Here is a 19,924-nt window from a genome sequence, read left to right on the forward strand (position 1 = left end):
CACAGTGCAGGATTCCTCCAAAATGGTTTCCACCAATTCTGCCCTCACAGCTCTGGCTTGTAGAATTTTCCACCCCAAAATGTTAGTGTCTACGGCACCAGTTCGGCGAGAATCCTGACTCTCTCTGCACCCTCCTCCCCAACTCCATTTCCTTTGCTTCCTCCGGCAGGCGGATTACTTGCCCTTACTTGTCATGGCGACTGTCCAGCTTTGTGCCAGGAGCCTCGCAGGGGTTGATGGGATTGGGGTTTTCCCCTCCCATGTGCTCGGACTGGCGCGCTAAAAGTTTTGAGCTTCTCAAAAGTCTAGAGCCACCGTCCGGGGAGCAGGTAGCTGCTGGGCTCCGGGGACACTTTGCGTCTGGGCTGGGAGCGTGCTTTCCACGACGGTGACACGCTTCCCTGAGGATTGGGTAAGCTCCTGACTAAACTTGATGAGTCCTCTCTGAGTCACGGGCTCTCGGCTCCGTGTGTTTTCAGCTCGGGAGAATCGCTGGGGCTGGGGGTGGGGCAGTGGGGACTTAGCGAGTTTGGGGGTGAGTGGGATGGAAGCTTGGCTAGAGAGATCAACATAGGAGTTGCATTGTTGGGAGATCTGGGTGTAGATGATGGGGATGTTAGGACCATTCGAACTCAAAGTTGAACGCCTAGGCAGAGGAGTGGAGCTTTGGGGAACCTTGAGCCGGCCTAAAGGGTACTTCTTTGCACATCCATCCGGTGCTGGGCGTAGGGAATCCCTGAAATAAAAGATGCACAAAGCATGAGGTCTGAGACTTTTGGATCTCGAAACATTGAGAACTCATAGCTGTATATTTTAGAGCCCATGGCATCCTAGTGAAACCTCGGGCTCCATTCCGAAATGATCATTTGGGGGTGATCCGGGGAGCTCAGGCTGCTAAGGTCCCACAACTTCCGGACCTTTGTCCTTCCTGGAGCGATCTTTCCAGCCAGCCCCCGGCTCCGCTAGATGGAGAAAATCCAATTGAAGGCTGTCAGTCGTGGAAGTGAGAAGTGCTAAACCAGGGATTTGCCCGCCAGGCCGAGGAGGACCGTCTCAATCCGAGAGGCCCGGCAGCCCTGTTATTGTTTGGCTCCACATTTACATTTCTGCCTCTTGCAGCAGCATTTCCGGTTTCTTTTTGCCGGAGCAGCTCACTATTCACCCGACGAGAGGGGAGGAGAGAGAGAAAAAATGTCCTTTAGGCCGGTTCCTCTTACTTGGCAGAGGGAGGCTGCTATTCTCCGCCCGCATTTTTTTTTCTGGATTACTTAGTTACGGCCTTTGCAAAGGCAGGGGTATTTGTTTTGATGCAAACCTCGATCCCTCCCCTTCTTTGAATGGTGTGCCCCACCCCGTGTGTCGCCTGCAACCTAGGCGGACGCTACCATGGCGTGAGACAGGGAGGGAAAGAAGTGTGCAGAAGGCAAGCCCGGGGGTATTTTCAAGAATGAGTAAATCTCATCTTCCCAGAGAAAAAAAAAAAAAGAATGGGTACGTCTGATAATCAAATTTTGAAAGAGTGCAATGATGGGTCGTTTGATAATTTGTCGGAAAAACAATCTACCTGTTATCTGGCTTTGGGCTAGGCCATTCCAGTTCCAGACGCAGGCTGAACGTCGTGAAGCGGAAGGGGCGGGCCCGCAGGCGTCCGTGTGATCCTCCGTGCAGCCCTCCGGCCCGAGCCGGTTCTTCCCGGCAGGAGGCGGAACTCGAATTCATTTCTCCCGCTTCCCCATCTCTTAGCTCGCGGTTGTTTCATTCCGCAGTTTCTTCCCATGCACCTGCCGCGTACCGGGCACTTTGTGCCGTACTTACGTCATCTTTTTCCTAAGTCGAGGCGGCATTTACACACAGCGCCAGTGCACACACCAAGTGCACAGGAAGATGAGTTTTGGCCCCTAACCTCTCCGTGATGCCTACCAAGTCACAGACCCTTTTCATCGTCCCAGAAACGTTTCGTCACGCCTCTTCCCAGTCGATTCCCGACCCCACGTTTATTTTGATCTCCATAACCATTTTGCCTGTTGGAGAACTTCATATAAAATGGAATCAGGCTGGGCGCTGTGGCTCACGCCTGCACTTGGGGAGGCCGAGGCGGGCGGATTACTTGAGGATAGGAGTTCCAGACCAGCCTGGCCAACATGGTGAATCCCCGTCTCTACTAAAAAATACAAAAATTAGCTGGGCGTGGTGGGTGCCTGTAATCCCAGCTATTCGGGAGGCTGAGGCAGGAGAATCGCTTGAACCCGGGAGGCAGAGGTTGCAGTGAGCCAAGATCGTGCCACTACACTCCAGCCTGGGCGACAAGAACGAAACTCCGTCTCAAAAAAAGCGGGGGGAATCATACATTATGTGCTCATTTTTGTCGGGCTTCTGTCCTTCAATGTACTGTCTGACATTCGTTCATGTTGTTGTATATATCAGTATTTTGCTCCTTTTCATTTAGTATAGTCCATCGATTGTATATCCGTTTTTGATGGCCTTTTGAGTTGTTTCCCATTTGGGGTTATGAAATAAAGCTGCTATAAACATTCTTGTACAATTCTTTTTGTGATCATATGTTTTCGTGTTTCTTAGAGAAATACTTAGGAGGGGAATTGCGAGTTTGGAAGTAAAAAGTAGACGTATTTTGAACTTTATCAGAAGCTCTGAGTTTTCCAGAGCGGTTGTACCATTTTACACTCCAACTAGCAAGGTATGGGAGTTACTATGGTTGTGCCACAGCCTTCCGGACATTAGGTATTGTCAGTCTTTCTAATGTGGCATATCCTTGTGGTTGTAATTTACAGTTCTCTGTTGACTAAGGATGTTCAGCATTTTTTCACGTGCCTATTGGCCATTCGCATTTTGTTTGTAAAGTAGCTCTTCGAGTCTTTTGCCTGTTATTTTGGTCTTTTGTTTGTTTTTATTGTTCAGTTGTGGGACTGCTTTATACATTCTGGATGCAAGTCCTTTATCAGATCCATGTGTTGTGAATGTTTTCTTCTGATCTGTTGCTTGCCTATTTGTTTGCTTTACAGAGTTTACAGTATCTTAAGAGGAGTGGATTTATCTTTTTTATGTCCAGTATTTGCCTTGTCCTGTTTAGGACATCTTTTTTTTTTTTTTAACCCCAGGGTCATGAAGATATTATCTTATATTTTCTTTTAGGACCTTTATGGTTGTAAGTTTTACAGTAAGGTCCTTGAGCCATTCATTAATTCTTAAAATTAATTGTTTATGGTGTTAGGTGTAGGAGTCAGTCTCTGGTAGCTTTCCTGTATGGAAATCCAGTTATTCTGTCTCCACTTGTTGAAATAGGCTTCCTTTCTCTACTGAATGCTTTTAATTTTAATTATTGTACAGTTGGAGTATAGGGCTACCATTTTAGTGCTATTTTCTTTTTTTTTTTTTTTTTTTTTAATCTTTGAGACAGGGACTCACACTGTTGCCTGGGCTAGAGTACAATGGCACATTCAAGGCTCACTGCAGCCTCGAACCCCTGGGTTCAAGCAGTCCTCTAGCCTCAGCCTCACGAGTAGCTGGGATTACTCTACCACATCTAGCTAACTATTTTATTTTTTTGTATTGACAGGATCTCACTATGTTGCCCAGGCTGGTCTCAAACTGCTGGCCTCAAGCTTTCATCCCATCTCAGCCTCCCAAAGTGCTGGGATTACAGGTGTGAGCCACCATGCCTGACCTCTTAGTGCTATTTTCTATTTATCTCCTCTTCTTTGCTCTCTTCAAACGTTTGAGGAAGAAACAGTACCCATCTCCCACAAACTCTTCAGCAAATAGAGGAACAGACTGGGCGCGGTGGCTCATACCTGTAATCCCAGCACTTTGGTACGCCGAGGAGGGGGATCACTTGAGGTCAGGAGTTCGAGACCAGCCTGGCCAACACAGCAAAACCCCATCTCTACTAAAAATACAAAAATTAGCCGGTGTGGTGGCATATACCTGTAATCCCAGTTACTCAAGAGGCTGAGGCACAAGAATCCCTTGAACCTGGGAAGCGGAGGTTGCAGTGAGCCAAGATTGCGCCACCGCACTCCAGCCTGGGCAACAGAGTGAGACCCTGTCTCAGAAAAAAAAAAAAGAAAAAAAAGAAAGAAAGAAAAAATAGAGGAACATTTCCCAACTTGTTTTTAAAGCCAGCGTAATCCTGGTACCAAAACCAAACAAGGACATTGCAAGAAAAGAAAATTTAGAACAATATTCCTGTTAGCATATACATGCAAAAGCTAACAAATTTTAGCAAACCAAACCTGGTAATATAGAAAAAAGGATAAATAGGCCAGGTGCGGTGGCTCATGCCTGTAATCCCAGCACTTTGGGAGGCCGAGGCAGGCAGATCACTTGAGATCAGGAGTTTGAGACCAGCCTGACCAACATGGTGAAATCCCGTTTCTAATAAAAATACAAAAATTAGGCTGGGCGCGGTGGCTCACGCCTGTAATCCCAGCCCTTTGGGAGGCCGAGGTGGGCAGATCACGAGGTCAGGAGTTCAAGACCAGCCTGACCAATGTGGTGAAACCCCATCTCTACTAAAAATACAAAAATTAGCCGGTGTGGTGGTGCCTGCCTGTAATCCCAGCTACTCAGGAGGCTGAGGCAGAATTGCTTGAACCCGGGAGGCAGAGGTTGCAGTGAGTCAAGATCGTGCCCCTGCACTCCAGCCTGGGCGACAGAGCAAGACTTCATCTCAAAAAAAAAAAAAAAATTAGCTGGGCATGGTGGTGGGCACCTGAAATCCCAGCTACTTGGGAGTCTGAGGCAGGAGAATCGCTTGAACCCAGGAGGCAGAAGTTGCATTGAGCTGGGATCACGCCGTTGCACTGCAGCCTGGGCAACAGAGTGAGACTCCATCTCAAAAAAAGAAAAAGATAAAGGATAAATACATTCTAACCAAATAATGTTTATCTCATGATTGTAGCTGATTTAACATTCAAAAATTGGCCTGGTGCAGTAGCTCAGGTCTGTAATCCCAACACTTTAGGAGGCTGAGGCAGGAAGATCTCTTGAGCCCAGGATTTCGAGACCAGCCTGGGCAACATAGTCAGACTGGTCTTTACTGGGGGAAAAAAATTCAGTCTGTGTAATTCACCACATTAACAAATGGAAACATAAAAACCCTATGATCATTTCAACAGATGTAGCAAAAGTAGTTAAGGATATTCAACACATACGCATGATTACAAACAAACCAACCTCCTAGCAAACTAGGGAAAGGAAATTTACCTAGTTTGATAACAGGGCATCCACAGTCGGAGTTCCACTAGCAGCATACATAATGGTAGAAAACTCAATGCTGCCGGGCGCGGTGGCTCACGCCTGTAATCCCAGCACTTTGGTAGGCCGAGGCAGGCGGATCATGAGGTCAGGAGATCGAGACTGCCCTGACTAACATGCTGAAACCCCGTCTCTACTAAAAATACAAAAACAAAAAATTAGCTGGGCGTGGTGGCGGGCGCCTGTAGTCCCAGCTACTTGGGAGGCTGAGGCGAGAGAATGGCGTGAACCCGGGAGGCGGAGCTTGCAGTGAGCCTAGATCGTGCCACTGCACTCCAGCCTGGGTGACAGAGTGAGACTCCGTCTCAAAAAAAAAAAAAAGAAAAAGAAAACTCAATGCTTTTTCCTCTAAGATCAGGAACTAGAAAAGGATTTGACCCTCACAACGTTAATATCATACTGGAGGTTTTAAACAGGCAAGAAAAAAGAAATAATGAGGGCCGGGCGCGGTGGCTCAGGCCTGTAATCCCAGCACTTTGGGAAGCCGAGGCGGGTGGATCACGAGGTCAGGAGATCGAGACCATCCTGGCTAACACGGTGAAACCCCGTCTCTACTAAATACACAAAAAATTAGCCGGGCGTAGTGGCGGGCGCCCGTAATCCCAGCTACTCGGGAGGCTGAGGCAGGAGAATGGCATGAACTTAGGGGGCGGAGCTTGCAGTGAGCTGAGATCGAGCCACTGCACTCCAGCCTGGGCGACAGAGCAAGACTCTGTCTCAAAAAAAAAAAAAAAAGAAAAAGAAATAATGATTAGTGGCCCGATGGCTCACACCTACAATCCCAGCACTTTGGGAGGCCGAGGTGGGCAGATCACCTGAGGTCTGGAGTTAGAGACCAGACTGACAAAAATGGTGAAACCTCATCTCTATTAAAATATTTAAAAATTAGCCAGGCGTTGGCCGGGTACAGTGGCTCATGCCTATAATCCCAGCACTTTGGGAGGCCGAGGTGGGTGGATCACCTGAGGTCAGGAGTTCAAGACCAGCCTGGCCAACATGGTGAAACCCGATCTCTACTAAAAATACAAAAATTAGTTGGCATGGTGGCATGTGCCTGTAATCTCAGCTACTTGGGAGGCTGAGGCAGGAGAATCTCTTGAACCTGGGAGGCGGAGGTTGTAGTGAGCCGAGATTGTGCCATTGCACTCCAACCTGGGTGACAAAAGCAAAAACTCCGTCTCAAAAAAAAAAAATTAGCCAGGCGTAGTGGTGCACGCTTGTAGTCCCAGCTACTCGGGAGGCAGAGGCAGGAGAATCACTTGAACCCAGGAGGCAGAGGTTGCAGTGAGCCGAGATTGTCCCATTGCACTCCAGCCTGGGCGACAAGAGCAAAACTCCATCTCAAAAACAAAAGGAAAGAAAAAAGAAATAACGATTAGAAAGGAAGAAATAAAACTTATATTCACAGCCAGTATGATTCTATACATAAATGGGGCCGGGCGTGGTGGCTCATGCCTGTCATCCTAGCACTTTAGGAGGCTGAAGCAGATGGCTCCCCTGGGACCAGCCTGGCCAACATGGTGAAACCCCGTCTCTAATAAAAATACAAAAAATTAGCCAGGCGTGGTGACGGGCACCTCTAATCCCAGCTACTCAGGAGGCTGAGGCAGGAGAATTGCTTGGACCTGGGAGGCGGAGGTTGCAGTGAGCCAAGAACGCGCTATTGCACTCCAGCCTGGGCAACAAGAGTGAAACTCCAGCAGGGTGTGGTGGCTCATGCCTGTAATCTCAGCACTTTGGGAGGCCGAGGCAGGTGGATCACCTGAGGTCAGGAGTTCAAGACCAGCCTGACTAACATGGTGAAACCCCGTCTCTACTAAAAATACAAGAATTAGCTGGGTGTAGTGGTGGGCGCCTGTAATCCCAGCTACTTGGGAGGCTGAGACAAGAATTGCTTGAACCCGGGAGGTGGAGGTTGCAGTGAGCCGAGATCATGCCATTGTACTCCAGGCCGGGCAACAGAGCAAGATTCCGTCTCAAAAAAAAAAAAAAAAAGAGTGAAACTCTGTCTCAAAAAAGAAAAAAAGTCCTAATGGAAAATCCATAAAAAGCTACCAAAACTAATAAATAAATAAATATAGCAGGGTTGCAGGTTACAGGGCAATATAGTTATCCCTCTGTCTGTAGGGGCTTGGTTCTGGGACTCCTCACACACCAAACCCACAGATGTCTAAGTCCCATATATAAGATGGTATAGTATTTGCATTTAACCTACACATATCCTCCCATATAGTTTAAATTATCTCTAGATTACTTACATTACCCCCATACAATGAAAATGCTAATGTACATACAAGTATGTATGTAAGTACTTGTCGTACTATACTGTTTAGGGAATCACTGGGCATATATGCCTTCAAGACTGATACCAGCAGCCACTGTTAAGATTCTGGTCAGGCCTGCCCCTGTTTGGGGTCTCAGTTGAGCTCATTGCCTTCCCACCCAGCCAAGGGTGCCTGTATTTCTCTTGGCTCCCTGGCCATTTGGAAGGCCTAGTTCAGCTTGGCACATTTGTATCCTGGCCCACTGATGCTGGTACCCCTGGGAAGGTCCTGCTCTGAAAAACACTGAGATTTTAGTTGCTACTGAAGATTTCAGAGATGAAGACAGGGAGACCTGTCTGTGGAGCTGTGTCCCTCCAAGTGGGATTGAGACTTTGGGCCCCCCATTCCAGGACAGCACCTCTTGGCCTGTTGACTGAATAGTTCCCTGAAGGAGATGCACTTGCCTTAATGGAGTGGGGGTGGGGGCAGTACCACAGATCCGTACTAACAATCACACAGTTCTCTCTAGAATAATAATATAGAACAAGTGAAATAGAACAATTGCAGAAACAGCTAACCTTTGTTGAGCTCTTACTGTGTGCCCAGCACTTTCCTCAACTCTTTACATTTCCCATAATACACACGGTACTAGGCCAGGCTTGGTGGCTCATGCCTGTAATCCCAGCACTTTAGGAGGCCGAGGTGGGCAGATCATCTGAGGTTGGGAGTTCGAGACCAGCCTGACCAACGTGGTGAAACCCCGTCTCTACTAAAAATACAAAATTAGCCAGGCATAGTGCCTGTAATCCCAGCTACTCAGGAGGCTGAGGCAGGATAATCATTTGAATCCAGGAGGCAGAGGTTGCAGTAAGCGGAGATCGTGCCACTGCACTCCAGCCTAGCCAACAAGAGCTGAGACTCCGTCTCAAAATAAAATAAAATAAAGAAAAAAAGAAAAGAGCCTGCCATTAAAGGAGCTGTTTGGTAGGGGGATGTTTTGTCAGTGCAAAAAACAGAAAAGTGGGCCGGGCACAGTGGCTCATGCCTGTAATCCCAGCACTTTGGGAGTCGGAGGCGGGAGGATTACCTGAGGTCAGGAGTTCGAAACCAGCCTGGCCAACATGGCAAAACCCCGTCTCTACTAAAAATACAAAAAATTATTCAGGCACCTAAAAATTGGTGGGCGCCTGTAATCCCAGCTACTCAGGAAGCTGAGGCAAGAGGATTGCTTGAACCCGGGAGGTGGAGGTTGCAGTGAGTTGAGATCACACCACTGCACTCTAGCCTGGGCGACAGAGCGAGACTCCGTCTCCAAAAAAAAAGAAAGAAAAAGACTAAAAAATTAGCCAGGCAGGCCTCTGTGGTCCCAGCTACTCGGGAGGCTGAGGTAGGAGGATCACTGAGCCCAGGAGTCCGTCTGTAGTGAGCCACGATTGCACCACTGCACCCTAGCCTGGGCAACAAAGCAAGACCCTGCCTCAAAAAAAAAAAAGAAAAGAAAAGAAAGAACATGGCGGGCCAGGCGCAGTGGCTCACACCTGTAATCCCAGCACTTTGGGAGGCCGAGGCAGGCGGATCACAAGGTCAGGAGTTCACACCAGCCTGGCCAACATGGTGAAACCCTTTCTCTACTAAAAATACAAAAAATCAGCCAGGCATGGTGGCAGGCGCCTGTAATCCCAGCTACTCAGGAGGCTGAGGCAGGAGAATTGCTTGAAACCAGAAGGCAGAGGTTGCAGTGAGCCTAGATGGCACCACTGCACTCCAGCCTGGGCGAAAAGAGCCAAACTCCGTCTCAAAAAAAAAAAAGAACATGGCAAAAACTTGGCCTTTGAAAGCTTGTCTGGGAGAAGGTGAGATGATAGTTGCATAACTTCGTGCAAGATGCTGGTCCACACAGGGGCTGCCCCTTGCTCCTTCTTTCTCCCTTGACCTCTCCTGTAACAGGCTCGTGTGTTATTCACATTTATTGAGCCCAAGCAGGTGCAAGACATTGTGATCTAATACTTTGGTCAGCAAGACAACAAGATAGATCACTGCCCTGCCCTTAGGAAGTGTATATGCTATTAGAGGAAACAGATGAAATAAACAAGGAAAAGTATCAGACAATGTAAGTGCTATGAGAATGCAAATGAGGTGATGTGAATTAAAATAGGATGACTTGAAGTCTACGTGGGAAGGAGCCTACCCCTGTGTTCCTGGCTGGCCAGGGAACCACCAGTTGATTAGCAGAGAAGGGCAGCCAGTGTAGCTAGAGCTTTTGGGGAAGAGGGAGTGGTTGGTAAGAGACGAGATTAAAGAAACTGAGAAGGGCCATTCGTGAGGGGTTTGTAATGCAGGGCTGAGGAGTGTCCCAAGAGAATGGGCAGGTGAGCGATGAGACAGTTGTTCTTCTAGAAGCTTTGCAGTGAAAGGAATCAAAGAAACGGAGCCATGTATCAGGTGAGGAAGGGTGGGGGCCGAGGGGGTGTCCTTCCCCGTACAGAGATTGCAGGCTGAGAACGACTCTATCCTTGTTAACAGGAGGTGGGAGCAGGGCGCAGTAGCTCACACCTGTAATCCCGGCACTTTAGGAGGCTGAGACGGGCCGATCACCTGAGGTCAGGAGTTTGAGACCAGCCTGGCCAACATGGCGAAGCCCCATCTCTACTAAAAATACAAAAATTAGCTGGGTGTGGTGGCACTCGCCTGTAATCCCAGCTACTCGGAAGACTGAAGCAGGAGAATGGCTTGAACCTGGAAGGTAGAGGTTGCAGTGAGCTGAGATCATGCCACTGCACTCCAGTCTAGGTGACAGAGCGAGACTCCATCTCAAAAAAAGAAAAAAAATATATAGGAAGGGAGTTGGGAATAGGGTGCACATTTAGGAAGTCTTGGGGATTTAGTGGTGGGAAGGTTGGAAGTCCCTCTCTGATTATCTTTTCCTCAAAGAAGTGCATGGCTGGTGAGGGGTGGGGCAGGAGTGCTTGGGTTGTGGTGAAAGATTGGAAGAGAGAATGTGAAGCAGCCATTCTTTTCCTGCTCCGCGGGAAGCCCAGCTGTCTCAGACCCTGGCATGGTGTTGGGAGAGGGGGTTCCTTCTCCGCAGGCCCAGGTGACCCAGGGTTGGAAGTGTCTCATGCTGGATCACCAATTTTCCTCTTGCAGCAGCCAGACTGCCTTCCGGATCACTGCCATGGAGGAGCCGCAGTCAGATCCTAGCGTCGAGCCCCCTCTGAGTCAGGAAACATTTTCAGACCTATGGAAACTGTGAGTGGATCCATTGGAAGGGCAGGCCCACCGTCCCCACCCCACCCCCAGCCCCCTAGCAGAGGCCTGTGGGAAGCAAAAAATCCACGGGACTGACTTTCTGCTCTTGTCTTTCAGACTTCCTGAAAACAACGTTCTGGTAAGGACAAGGGTTGGGCTGGGGAACTGGCAGGCTGGGGGCTGGGGGGCTGAGCACCTGGTCCTCTGACTGCTCTTTTCACCCATCTACAGTCCCCCTTGCCGTCCCAAGCGATGGATGATTTGATGCTGTCCCCGGAAGATATTGCACAATGGTTCACTGAAGACCCAGGTCCACATGAAGCTCCCAGAATGTCAGAGGCTGCTCCTCCCATGGCCCCCGCACCAGCAGCTCCTACACTGGCGGCGCCTGCACCAGCCCCCTCCTGGCCCCTGTCATCCTCTGTCCCTTCCCAGAAAACCTACCAGGGCAGCTACGGTTTCCGTCTGGGCTTCTTGCATTCTGGAACAGCCAAGTCTGTGACTTGCACGGTCAGTGGCCCTGAGGGGCTGGCTTCCGTGAGACTTCAAAGCCTGGCCATATCCCCCTGCATTTCTTCTGTTTGGAACTTTGGGATTCCTCTTCACCCTTTGGCTTCCTGTCAGTGTTTTTTTATAGTTTACCCACTTAATGTGTGCTCGCTGACCCCTGTCCTAAAGTTGAATATTCCCCCTTGAATTTGGGCTTTTATGCATCCCATCACACTCTCAGCATCTCTCTGAGATGCTGCATCTGGGGATGCAGAACTTTTCTTTTTCTTCACCCACGTTTATTCCTTGGCTTTTGAAAGTAACCTCCTGACCAGGCTTGGTAGCTCACGCCTGCAATCCCAGCACTCTCAAAGAGGCCAAGGCGGGCAGATCACCTGAGCCCACGAGTTCAAGACCAGCCTGGGTAACATGGTGAAACTTCGTCTCTACAAGAAAATATAAAAAAATTAGCCAGGCATGGTGGTGCACACCTATAGTCCCAGCCACTCAGGAGCCTGAGGTGGGAAGATCACTTGAGCCCAGGAGATGGAGGCTGCAGTGAGCTGTGATCACACCACTGTGCTCTAGCCTGGGTGACAGAGCAAGGCCCTATCTCAAAAAAAAAAAAAAGAGAAAACCTCCTGATGTGTAGACGCCAACTCTCTCTAGCTCGCTAGTGGGTTGCAGGAGGCGCTTACGCATATTTGTTTCTTTGCTGCCCTCTTCCGGTTGCTTTATTTGTTCACTTGTGCCCTGACTTTCATTCAACTCTGTCTCCTTCCTCTTCCTACAGTACTCCCCTGCCCTCAACAAGATGTTTTGCCAGCTGGCCAAGACCTGCCCTGTGCAGCTGTGGGTTGATTCCACACCCCCGCCCGGCACCCGTGTCCGCGCCATGGCCATCTACAAGCAATCACAGCACATGACGGAGGTCGTGAGGCGCTGCCCCCACCATGAGCGCTGCTCAGATAGCGATGGTAAGCAGCTGGAGCTGGAGAGATGACAGGGCTGGTTGCCCAGGGTCCCCAGGCCTCTGATTCCTCACTGATTGCTCTTAGGTCTGGCCCCTCCTCAGCATCTTATCCGAGTGGAAGGCAATTTGCGTGTGGAGTATTTGGATGACAGAAACACTTTTCGACATAGTGTGGTGGTGCCCTATGAGCCGCCTGAGGTCTGGTTTGCAACTGGGGTCCCTGGGAGTGGGGGGTAAGGGCAGTTGTCAGTGGCCCTCCAGGTGAGCAGTAAGGGGGCTTTCTCCTGCTGCCTATTTGACCTCCCCATAACCCCATGAGATGTGCAAAGTAAATGGGTTTACCTATTGCACAGTTGAAAAAACTGAAGCTTACAGAGGCTAAGGGCCTCCCCTGCTTGGCTGGGCGTGGAGGCTCATGCCTGTAATCCCAGCACTTTGGGAGGCCGAGGCAGGCAGATCACGAGGTTGGGAGATCGAGACCATCCTGACTAACACGGTGAAACCCCGTCTCTACTGAAAAATACAAAAAAAAAATTAGCCGGGTGTGGTGGCAGGCAACTGTAGTCCCAGCTACTCGGGAGGCTGAGGAAGGAGAATGGCGTGAACCTGGGAAATGGAGCTTGCAGTGAGCCGAGATCACGCCGCTGCACTCCAGCCTGGGTGACAGAGCGAAACTCCGTCTCAAAAAAGAAAAAAAAGCTTTCCCTGCTTGCCACGGGTCTCCCCAAGGCCCACTGGCCTCATCTTGGGCCTATGTTCTCTCCTAGGTTGGCTCTGACTGTACCACCATCCACTACAACTACATGTGTAACAGTTCCTGCATGGGCGGCATGAACCGGAGGCCCATCCTCACTATCATCACACTGGAAGACTCCAGGTCAGGAGCCACGTGCCGCCCTGCACACTGGCCTGCTGTGCCCCAGCCTCTGCTTGCCTCTGACCCCTGGGCCCACCTCTTACTGATTTCTTCCATACTACTACCCATCCGCCTCTCATCACATCCCCAGTGGGGAATCTCCTTACTGCTCCCACTCGGTTTTCTTTTCTCTGGCTTTGGGACCTCTTACCTGTGGCTTCTCCTCCACCTACCTGGAGCTGGAGCTTAGGCTCCAGAAAGGGCAAGGGTGGTTGGGAGTAGATGGAGCCTGGTTTTTTAAACAGGACAGGTAGGACCTGATTTCCTTACTGCCTCCTGCTTCTCTTTTCCTATCCTGAGTAGTGGTAATCTACTGGGACGGAACAGCTTTGAGGTGCGCGTTTGTGCCTGTCCTGGGAGGGACCGGCGCACAGAGGAAGAGAATTTCCACAAGAAAGGGGAGCCTCACCACGAGCTGCCCCCTGGGAGCACTAAGCGAGGTAAGCAAGCAGGACAAGAAGCAGTGGAGGAGACCAAGGGTGCAGTTATGCCTCAGATTCACTTTTATCACCTTTCCTTGCCTCTTTCCTAGCACTGCCCAACAACACCAGCTCCTCTCCCCAGCCAAAGAAGAAACCACTGGATGGAGAATATTTCACCCTTCAGGTACTAAGTCTTGGGACCTCTTATCAAGTGGAAAGTTTCCAGTCTAACACTCAAAATGCCGTTTTCTTCTTGACTGCTTTACCTGCAATTGGGGCATTTGCCATCAGGGGGCAGTGATGCCTCAAAGACAATGGCTCCTGGTTGTACCTAACTAACTTCAGAATACCAACTTATACCATAATATATATTTTAAAGGACCAGACCAGCTTTCAAAAAGAAAATTGTTAAAGAGAGCATGAAAATGGTTCTATGACTTTGCCTGATACAGATGCTACTTGACTTACGATGGTGTTACTTCCTGATAAACTCGTCGTAAGTTGAAAATATTGTAAGTTGAAAATGGATTTAATACACCTAATCTAAGGAACATCATAGCTTAGCCTAGCCTTTTTTTTTGAGACGGAGTCTCACTCTGTCGCCTGGGCTGGAGTGCAGTGGTGGGATCTTGGCTCACTGCAACCTCCCCCTCCCAGGTTCAAGTGATTCTCCTGCCTCAGCCTACTGAGTAGCTGGGATTACAGCCACCCGCCCCCACGCCCAGCTAATTCTTTGTATTTTTTTTTTTTAGTAGAGATGAGGTTTCACTATGTTGGCCAGGCTGGTCTCAAACTCCTGATCTTGTGATCCGCCCACCTTGGCCTCCCAAAGTGCTGGGATTACAGACGTGAGCCACTGCACCTGGCCTGCCTAGCCTACTTTTATTTTATTTTTAATGGAGACCGCATCTTGCTCTGTTGCCCAGGCTGGATTAACAGTCATATGATCATAGCTCATTATACCCTCGAACTCCTGGGCTCAAGCAATCCCCCTATCTCTGCCTCCCCAGTAGCTAGGACCACAGGCATACACCACCACACCCAGCTAATTTTTAAAATTTTTTGTAGATAGAGTCTCACTATGTTGCCCAGGCTGGTCTCTAGCCTACTTTTTTGAGACAAGGTCTTGCTCTGTCACCCAGGCTGGATAGAGTGCAGTAGTGCAGTCACAGCTCACTGCAGCCTCCACCTCCCAGGCTCCATCCATCTTCCCAGCTCAGCCTCCCAAGTCACTGGAACTACAGGCCCGCACCACCATGCCTGGCTAATTTTTATTTATTTATTTTTATTTTATTTATTTATTTATTTTTGAGACTGAGTCTCACTCTGTCACCCAGGCTGGAGTGCAGTGGCACGATCTCGGCTCACTGCAACCTCCGCCTCCTGGGTTCCAGAGATTCTCCTGCCTCAGCCTCCCGAGTAGCTAGGACTACAAGCGCCTGCTACCACGCCCAGCTAATTTTTGTATTTTTAGTAGAGACAGGGTTTCACCATGTTGGCCAGGCTGGTCTCGAACTTCTGACCATGTCATCCGCCCGCCTCAGCCTCCCAAAGTGCTGGGATTACAGGCGTGAGCCACCACGCCCGGCTAATTTTTATTATTTATTTATTTATTTATTTAAAGACAGAGTCTCACTCTGTCATTCAGGCTAGAGTGCAGTGGCGCTATCTCAGCTCACTGCAGCCTTGACCTCCCTGGGCTCCAGTGATTTCACCCTCCCAAGTAGCTAGGACTACAGGCACATGCCATGACACCTGGCTAATTTTTTATTTTCTGTGAAGTCAAGGTCTTGCTATGTTGCCCATACTGGTATCAAACCCCTGGGCTCAATCAATCCTTCCACCTCAGCCTCCCCAAGTACTGGGATTACAGGCACGAGATACCACACTCAGCCCTAGCCTACTTGAAACGTGTTCAGAGCATTTAAGTTAACCTACAGTTGGGCAAAGTCATCTAACACAAAGCCTATTTTACAGTAATAAAATGTTGTATATCTCATGTGATTTATTGAATATTGTTATTGAAAGTGGGAAACAGCATGGTTGCATGAAAGGAGGCACAGTCGGGCCAGGCACAGCCTGGGCGCAGAGCAAGACTCAAAAAAAGGAAAGGCCAGGCGCAGTGGCTCATGCCTGTAATCCCAGCACTTCGGGAGGCCGAGGCGGGCGGATCACCTGAGGTCAGGAGTTCAAGACCAGCCTGGCCAACATGGTGAAACCCCATCTCTACTAAAATACAAAAATTAACTGGGCATGATGGCGGGTGCCTGTAATCCCAGTTACTTGGGAGGCTGAGGCAGGAGAATCACTTGAACCGGGAGGCGGAAGTTGCAGTAAGCCGAGATGGCGCCACTGCACTCCAGCCTGGGCGATAGAGTGAGACTCCATCTCAAAAAAAAAAGAAAAGAAATGAGGCACAGTCGCATGCACCTGTAGTCTCAGTTACTTGAGAGGCTAAGGCAGGAGGATCACTTGAGCCCAAGAGTTTGAGTCCAGCCTGAACAACATAGCAAGACATCATCTCTAAAATTGAAAAGGGGCCGGGCACAGTGGCTCACACCCGTAATCCCAGCACTTTGGGAGGCGGAGGTGGGTGGATCACCTGACGTCAGGAGTTGGAAACTAGCCTGGCTAACATGGTGAAGCCCCATCTCTACTAAAAACACAAAAATTAGCCAGGTGTGGTAGCACATGCCTGTAGGCCCAGCTACTCGGGAGGCTGAGGCACAAGAATCACTTGAACCCCAGAGGCGGAGATTGCAATCAGCCAAGATTGCACCATTGCACTCCAGCCTGGGCAACAGAGCAAGACTCCATCTCAAAATAAATAAATAAATAAATAAATATTTTTAAAAGTCAGCTGTATAAGTACTTGAAGTACAGTTTCTACTAAATGTGTGTTGTTTTTGTACCATCATAAAGTCAAACAATTGTAAGTTGAACCATCTTTTAACTCAGGTACTGTGTGTATGCTTATTTCTCCCCCTCCTCTGTTGCTGCAGATCCGTGGGCGTGAGCGCTTCGAGATGTTCCGAGAGCTGAATGAGGCTTTGGAACTCAAGGATGCCCAGGCTGGGAAGGAGCCAGGGGGGAGCAGGGCTCACTCCAGGTGAGTGACCTCAGCCCCTTCCTGGCCCTACTCCCCTGCCTTCCTAGGTTGGAAAGCCATAGGATTCCATTCTCATCCTGCCTTTGTGGTCAAAGGCAGCTGACCCCATCTCATTGGGTCCCAGCCCTGCATAGACATTTTTTTAGTCTTCCTCCAGTTGTAATCCTATACCACATTCTTACCTCAGTGTATCCACAGAACATCCAAACCCAGGGAAGAGTGTGGATACTTCTTTTTTTTTTTTTTTTTTTTTTTTTTTGAGATGGAGTCTCGCTCTGTTGCCTAGGCTGGAGTGCAGTGGCGCGATCTCAGCTCACTGCAAGCTCCACCTCCCGGGTTCATGCCATTCTCCTGCCTCAGCCTCCGGAGTAGCTGGGACTACAGGCGCCCACCACCGCGCCCGGCTAATTTTTTGTATTTTTAGTAGAGACGGGGTTTCACCGTGGTCTCGATCTCCTGACCTCGTGATCCACCCGCCCTGGCCTTCCAAAGTGCTGGAATTATAGGCGTGAGCCACCGCGCCCGGCCTAGTGTGGATACTTCTCTGCCATTCTCGGCAACTCCCAGCCCAGAGCTGGAGAGTCTCAAGGAGGGGCCTAATAATTGTGTAATATTGAGTAGAGCCAGAGTTTCAGGTCATATACTCAGCCCTGCCATGCATCGGCAGGTCCTAGGTGACCCCCGTCAGACTCAGTTTCCTTATATATAAAATGAGGTAAGGGGGCCAGGCGCAGTGGCTCACAAATCCCAGCACTCTGGGAGGCCAAGGCAATGGATCACCTGAGGTCAGGAGTTTGAGCCCAGCCTGACCAACATGGAGAAACCCCATCTCTACTAAAAATACAAAGTTAGTCGGGCGTGGTGGCGCATGCCTCTAATCCCAGCTACCTACCCGGGAGGCTGAGGCAGGAGAATCGCTTGAACCCCGGAAGCAGAGATTGTGGTGAGCCAAGATCTCACCATTGCACTCCAGCCTGGGAAACGAGTGAAACTCCGTCTCAAAATAAATAAATAAATAAAGTAAAATGGGGTAATGGAAGATGACGAGACTAATACACACTAATACTCTGAGGTGCTCAGTAAACATATTTGCATGGGGTGTGGCCACCATCTTGATTTGAATTCCCGTTGTCCCAGCCTTAGGCCCTTCAAAGCATTGGTCAGGGAAACGGGGCACAGACCCTCTCACTCATGTGATGTCATCTCTCCTCCCTGCTTCTGTCTCCTACAGCCACCTGAAGTCCAAGAAGGGTCAGTCTACCTCCCGCCATAAAAAACTTATGTTCAAGACAGAAGGGCCTGACTCAGACTGACATTCTCCGCTTCTTGTTCCCCACTGACAGCCTCCCACCCCCATCTCTCCCTCCCCTGCCATTTTGGGTTTTGGATCTTTGAACCCTTGCTTGCAATAGGTGTGCGTCAGAAGCACCCAGGACTTCCGTTTGCTTTGTCCCAGGGCTCGACTGAACAGGTTGGCCTGCACTGGTGTTTTGTTGTGGGGAGGAGGATGGGGAGTAGGACATACCAGCTTAGATTTTAAGGTTTTTACTGTGAGGGATGTAAGAAGTGTTCTTGCAGGTAAGGGTTAGTTTACAATCAGCCACATTCTAGGTAGGGGCCCACTTCACCATACTAACCAGGGAAGCTGTCCCTCACTGTTGAATTTTCTCAACTTCAAGGCTCTTTTCTATGAAATGCTGGCATTTGCACCTACCTCACAGAGTGCGTTGTGAGGGTTAATGAAATAATGTACGTCTGGCCTTGAAACCACCTTTTATTACATGGGGTCTAGAACTTGACCCCCTTGAGGGTGCTTGTTTCCTCTCCCTGTTGGTCGGTGGGTTGGTAGTTTCTACAGTTGGGCAGCTGGTTAGGTAGAGGGAGTTGCCAAGTCTCTGCTGGCCTGGCCAAACCCTGTCTGACAACCTCCTGGTGAACCTTAGTACCTAAAAGGAAATCTCACCCCATCCCACACCCTGGAGGATTTCATCTCTTGTATGTGATGATCTGGATCCACCAGACTTGTTTTATGCTCAGGGTCAATTTCTTTTTTTTTTTTTTTTTTTTTTTTCATTTTATCTTTCTTTGAGACTGGGTCTCGCTTTGTTGCCCAGGCTGGAGTGGAGTGGCGTGATCTTGGCTCACTGCAGCCTTTGCCTCCCTGGCTCGAGCAGTCCTGCCTCAGCCTCTGGAGTAGCTGGGACCACAAGTTCATGCCACCATGGCCAGCCAGTTTTTGCACGTTTTGTAGAGATGGGCTCTCACAATGTTGCCCAGGCTGGTCTCAAACTCCTGGGCTCAGGCGATCCGCCTGCCTCAGCCTCCCAGAGTGCTGGGATTACACGTGTGAGCCACCATGTCCAGCTGGAAGCGTCAACATCTTTTACATTCTGCAAGCACATCTGCATTTTCACCCCACCCTTCCCCTCCTCCTCCCTTTTTATATCCCATTTTTATATCAATCTCTTATTTTACAATAAAACTTTGCTACCACTTGTGTGTCTGAGGGGTGAATGCCAGTGCAGGCTACTGGGGTGAGCAGGTGCAGGGGTGAGTGAGGAGGTGCTGGGAAGCAGCCACCTGAGTCTGCAACGAGTGTGGGCTGGGGAGCCCAGTGCCCGGGTTCCGGGAGGGGAACAAAGGCTGGAGACTGGGTCAGTCTGCGGGCTGCATGACAACAAGGGAGGGGGGTGGCTCCATTCATAACTCAGGAACCAACTGTCCCTCCTCCCCTCCGGCCACGGCTGGCACAAGATTCTCTCCCTCCCCTGCTTCTAGGATTGGGCTGCTTCCCCCTCAGCAGCCTCTCACCAAGGATTACAGGATTTAAATGTCTGATTTAGCAAGCCTGAGCCTCCAGGGTGGCCATCTGCTCCACTAGAAAGTGGCAGGATACCTGGGTTCCCAAGGGGAACGGGGGTGGGTGCTACTGGATGGAGAGAGGCCAGTGGGAGGCCTGCTAGCCAGGGTCCCAGGAAAGTGGGGGCAGCTAAGGTAAGAGTAGGGGTGTGGGGCTAGGGCCTTCCCAGCATCCCCTCATCCTGGGCCTCATGCCAGGTGGTTGAATGAATTGAAGCTTTAAACTCTGCCAGGAAAACCTTTCAAAGGGCTTCTTGGGATAGGGAGGAGAGTCCGGTTGAGGAGCTCAGTACCGCCTGCCCATGCTCCTCAGGGCTGCTGGCTCCCAGGGAGGGGGGCTGGGAGCAGGCAGCCTCCTCCCCATCACCC

The 19,924-nt window shown here is 49.9% G+C and overlaps 1 protein-coding gene across 1 annotated transcript; it reads left to right on the forward strand.

The window, feature by feature from the left end:
• Positions 1-235: 235 nt before the first annotated feature.
• On the forward strand, positions 236-19,189 carry TP53 (tumor protein p53). The gene is made up of 11 exons (XM_030800485.1): positions 236-412; positions 10,686-10,787; positions 10,905-10,926; positions 11,019-11,297; positions 12,070-12,253; positions 12,335-12,447; positions 13,017-13,126; positions 13,469-13,605; positions 13,698-13,771; positions 16,590-16,696; positions 17,928-19,189. The coding sequence occupies exons 2-11, from the start codon at positions 10,714-10,716 to the stop codon at positions 18,007-18,009; spliced, it is 1,182 nt and encodes a 393-aa protein (XP_030656345.1). The 5' UTR covers positions 236-412; positions 10,686-10,713; the 3' UTR covers positions 18,010-19,189.
• The last annotated feature ends 735 nt before the right edge of the window (positions 19,190-19,924 follow it).

This window comes from Nomascus leucogenys, chromosome 19 (assembly GCF_006542625.1).
Source record: "Nomascus leucogenys isolate Asia chromosome 19, Asia_NLE_v1, whole genome shotgun sequence".
NCBI lineage: Eukaryota > Metazoa > Chordata > Mammalia > Primates > Hylobatidae > Nomascus > Nomascus leucogenys.

Coding starts and splice junctions, on each gene's coding strand:
- TP53 (XM_030800485.1), top strand. CDS start 10,714: ATGGAGGAGCCGCAGTCAGATCCTAGCGTCGAGCCCCCTCTGAGTCAG. Junction 10,927..11,018: donor TTCCTGAAAACAACGTTCTG/GTAAGGACAAGG, acceptor ACCCATCTACAG/TCCCCCTTGCCGTCCCAAGC. Junction 12,448..13,016: donor TGCCCTATGAGCCGCCTGAG/GTCTGGTTTGCA, acceptor GTTCTCTCCTAG/GTTGGCTCTGACTGTACCAC.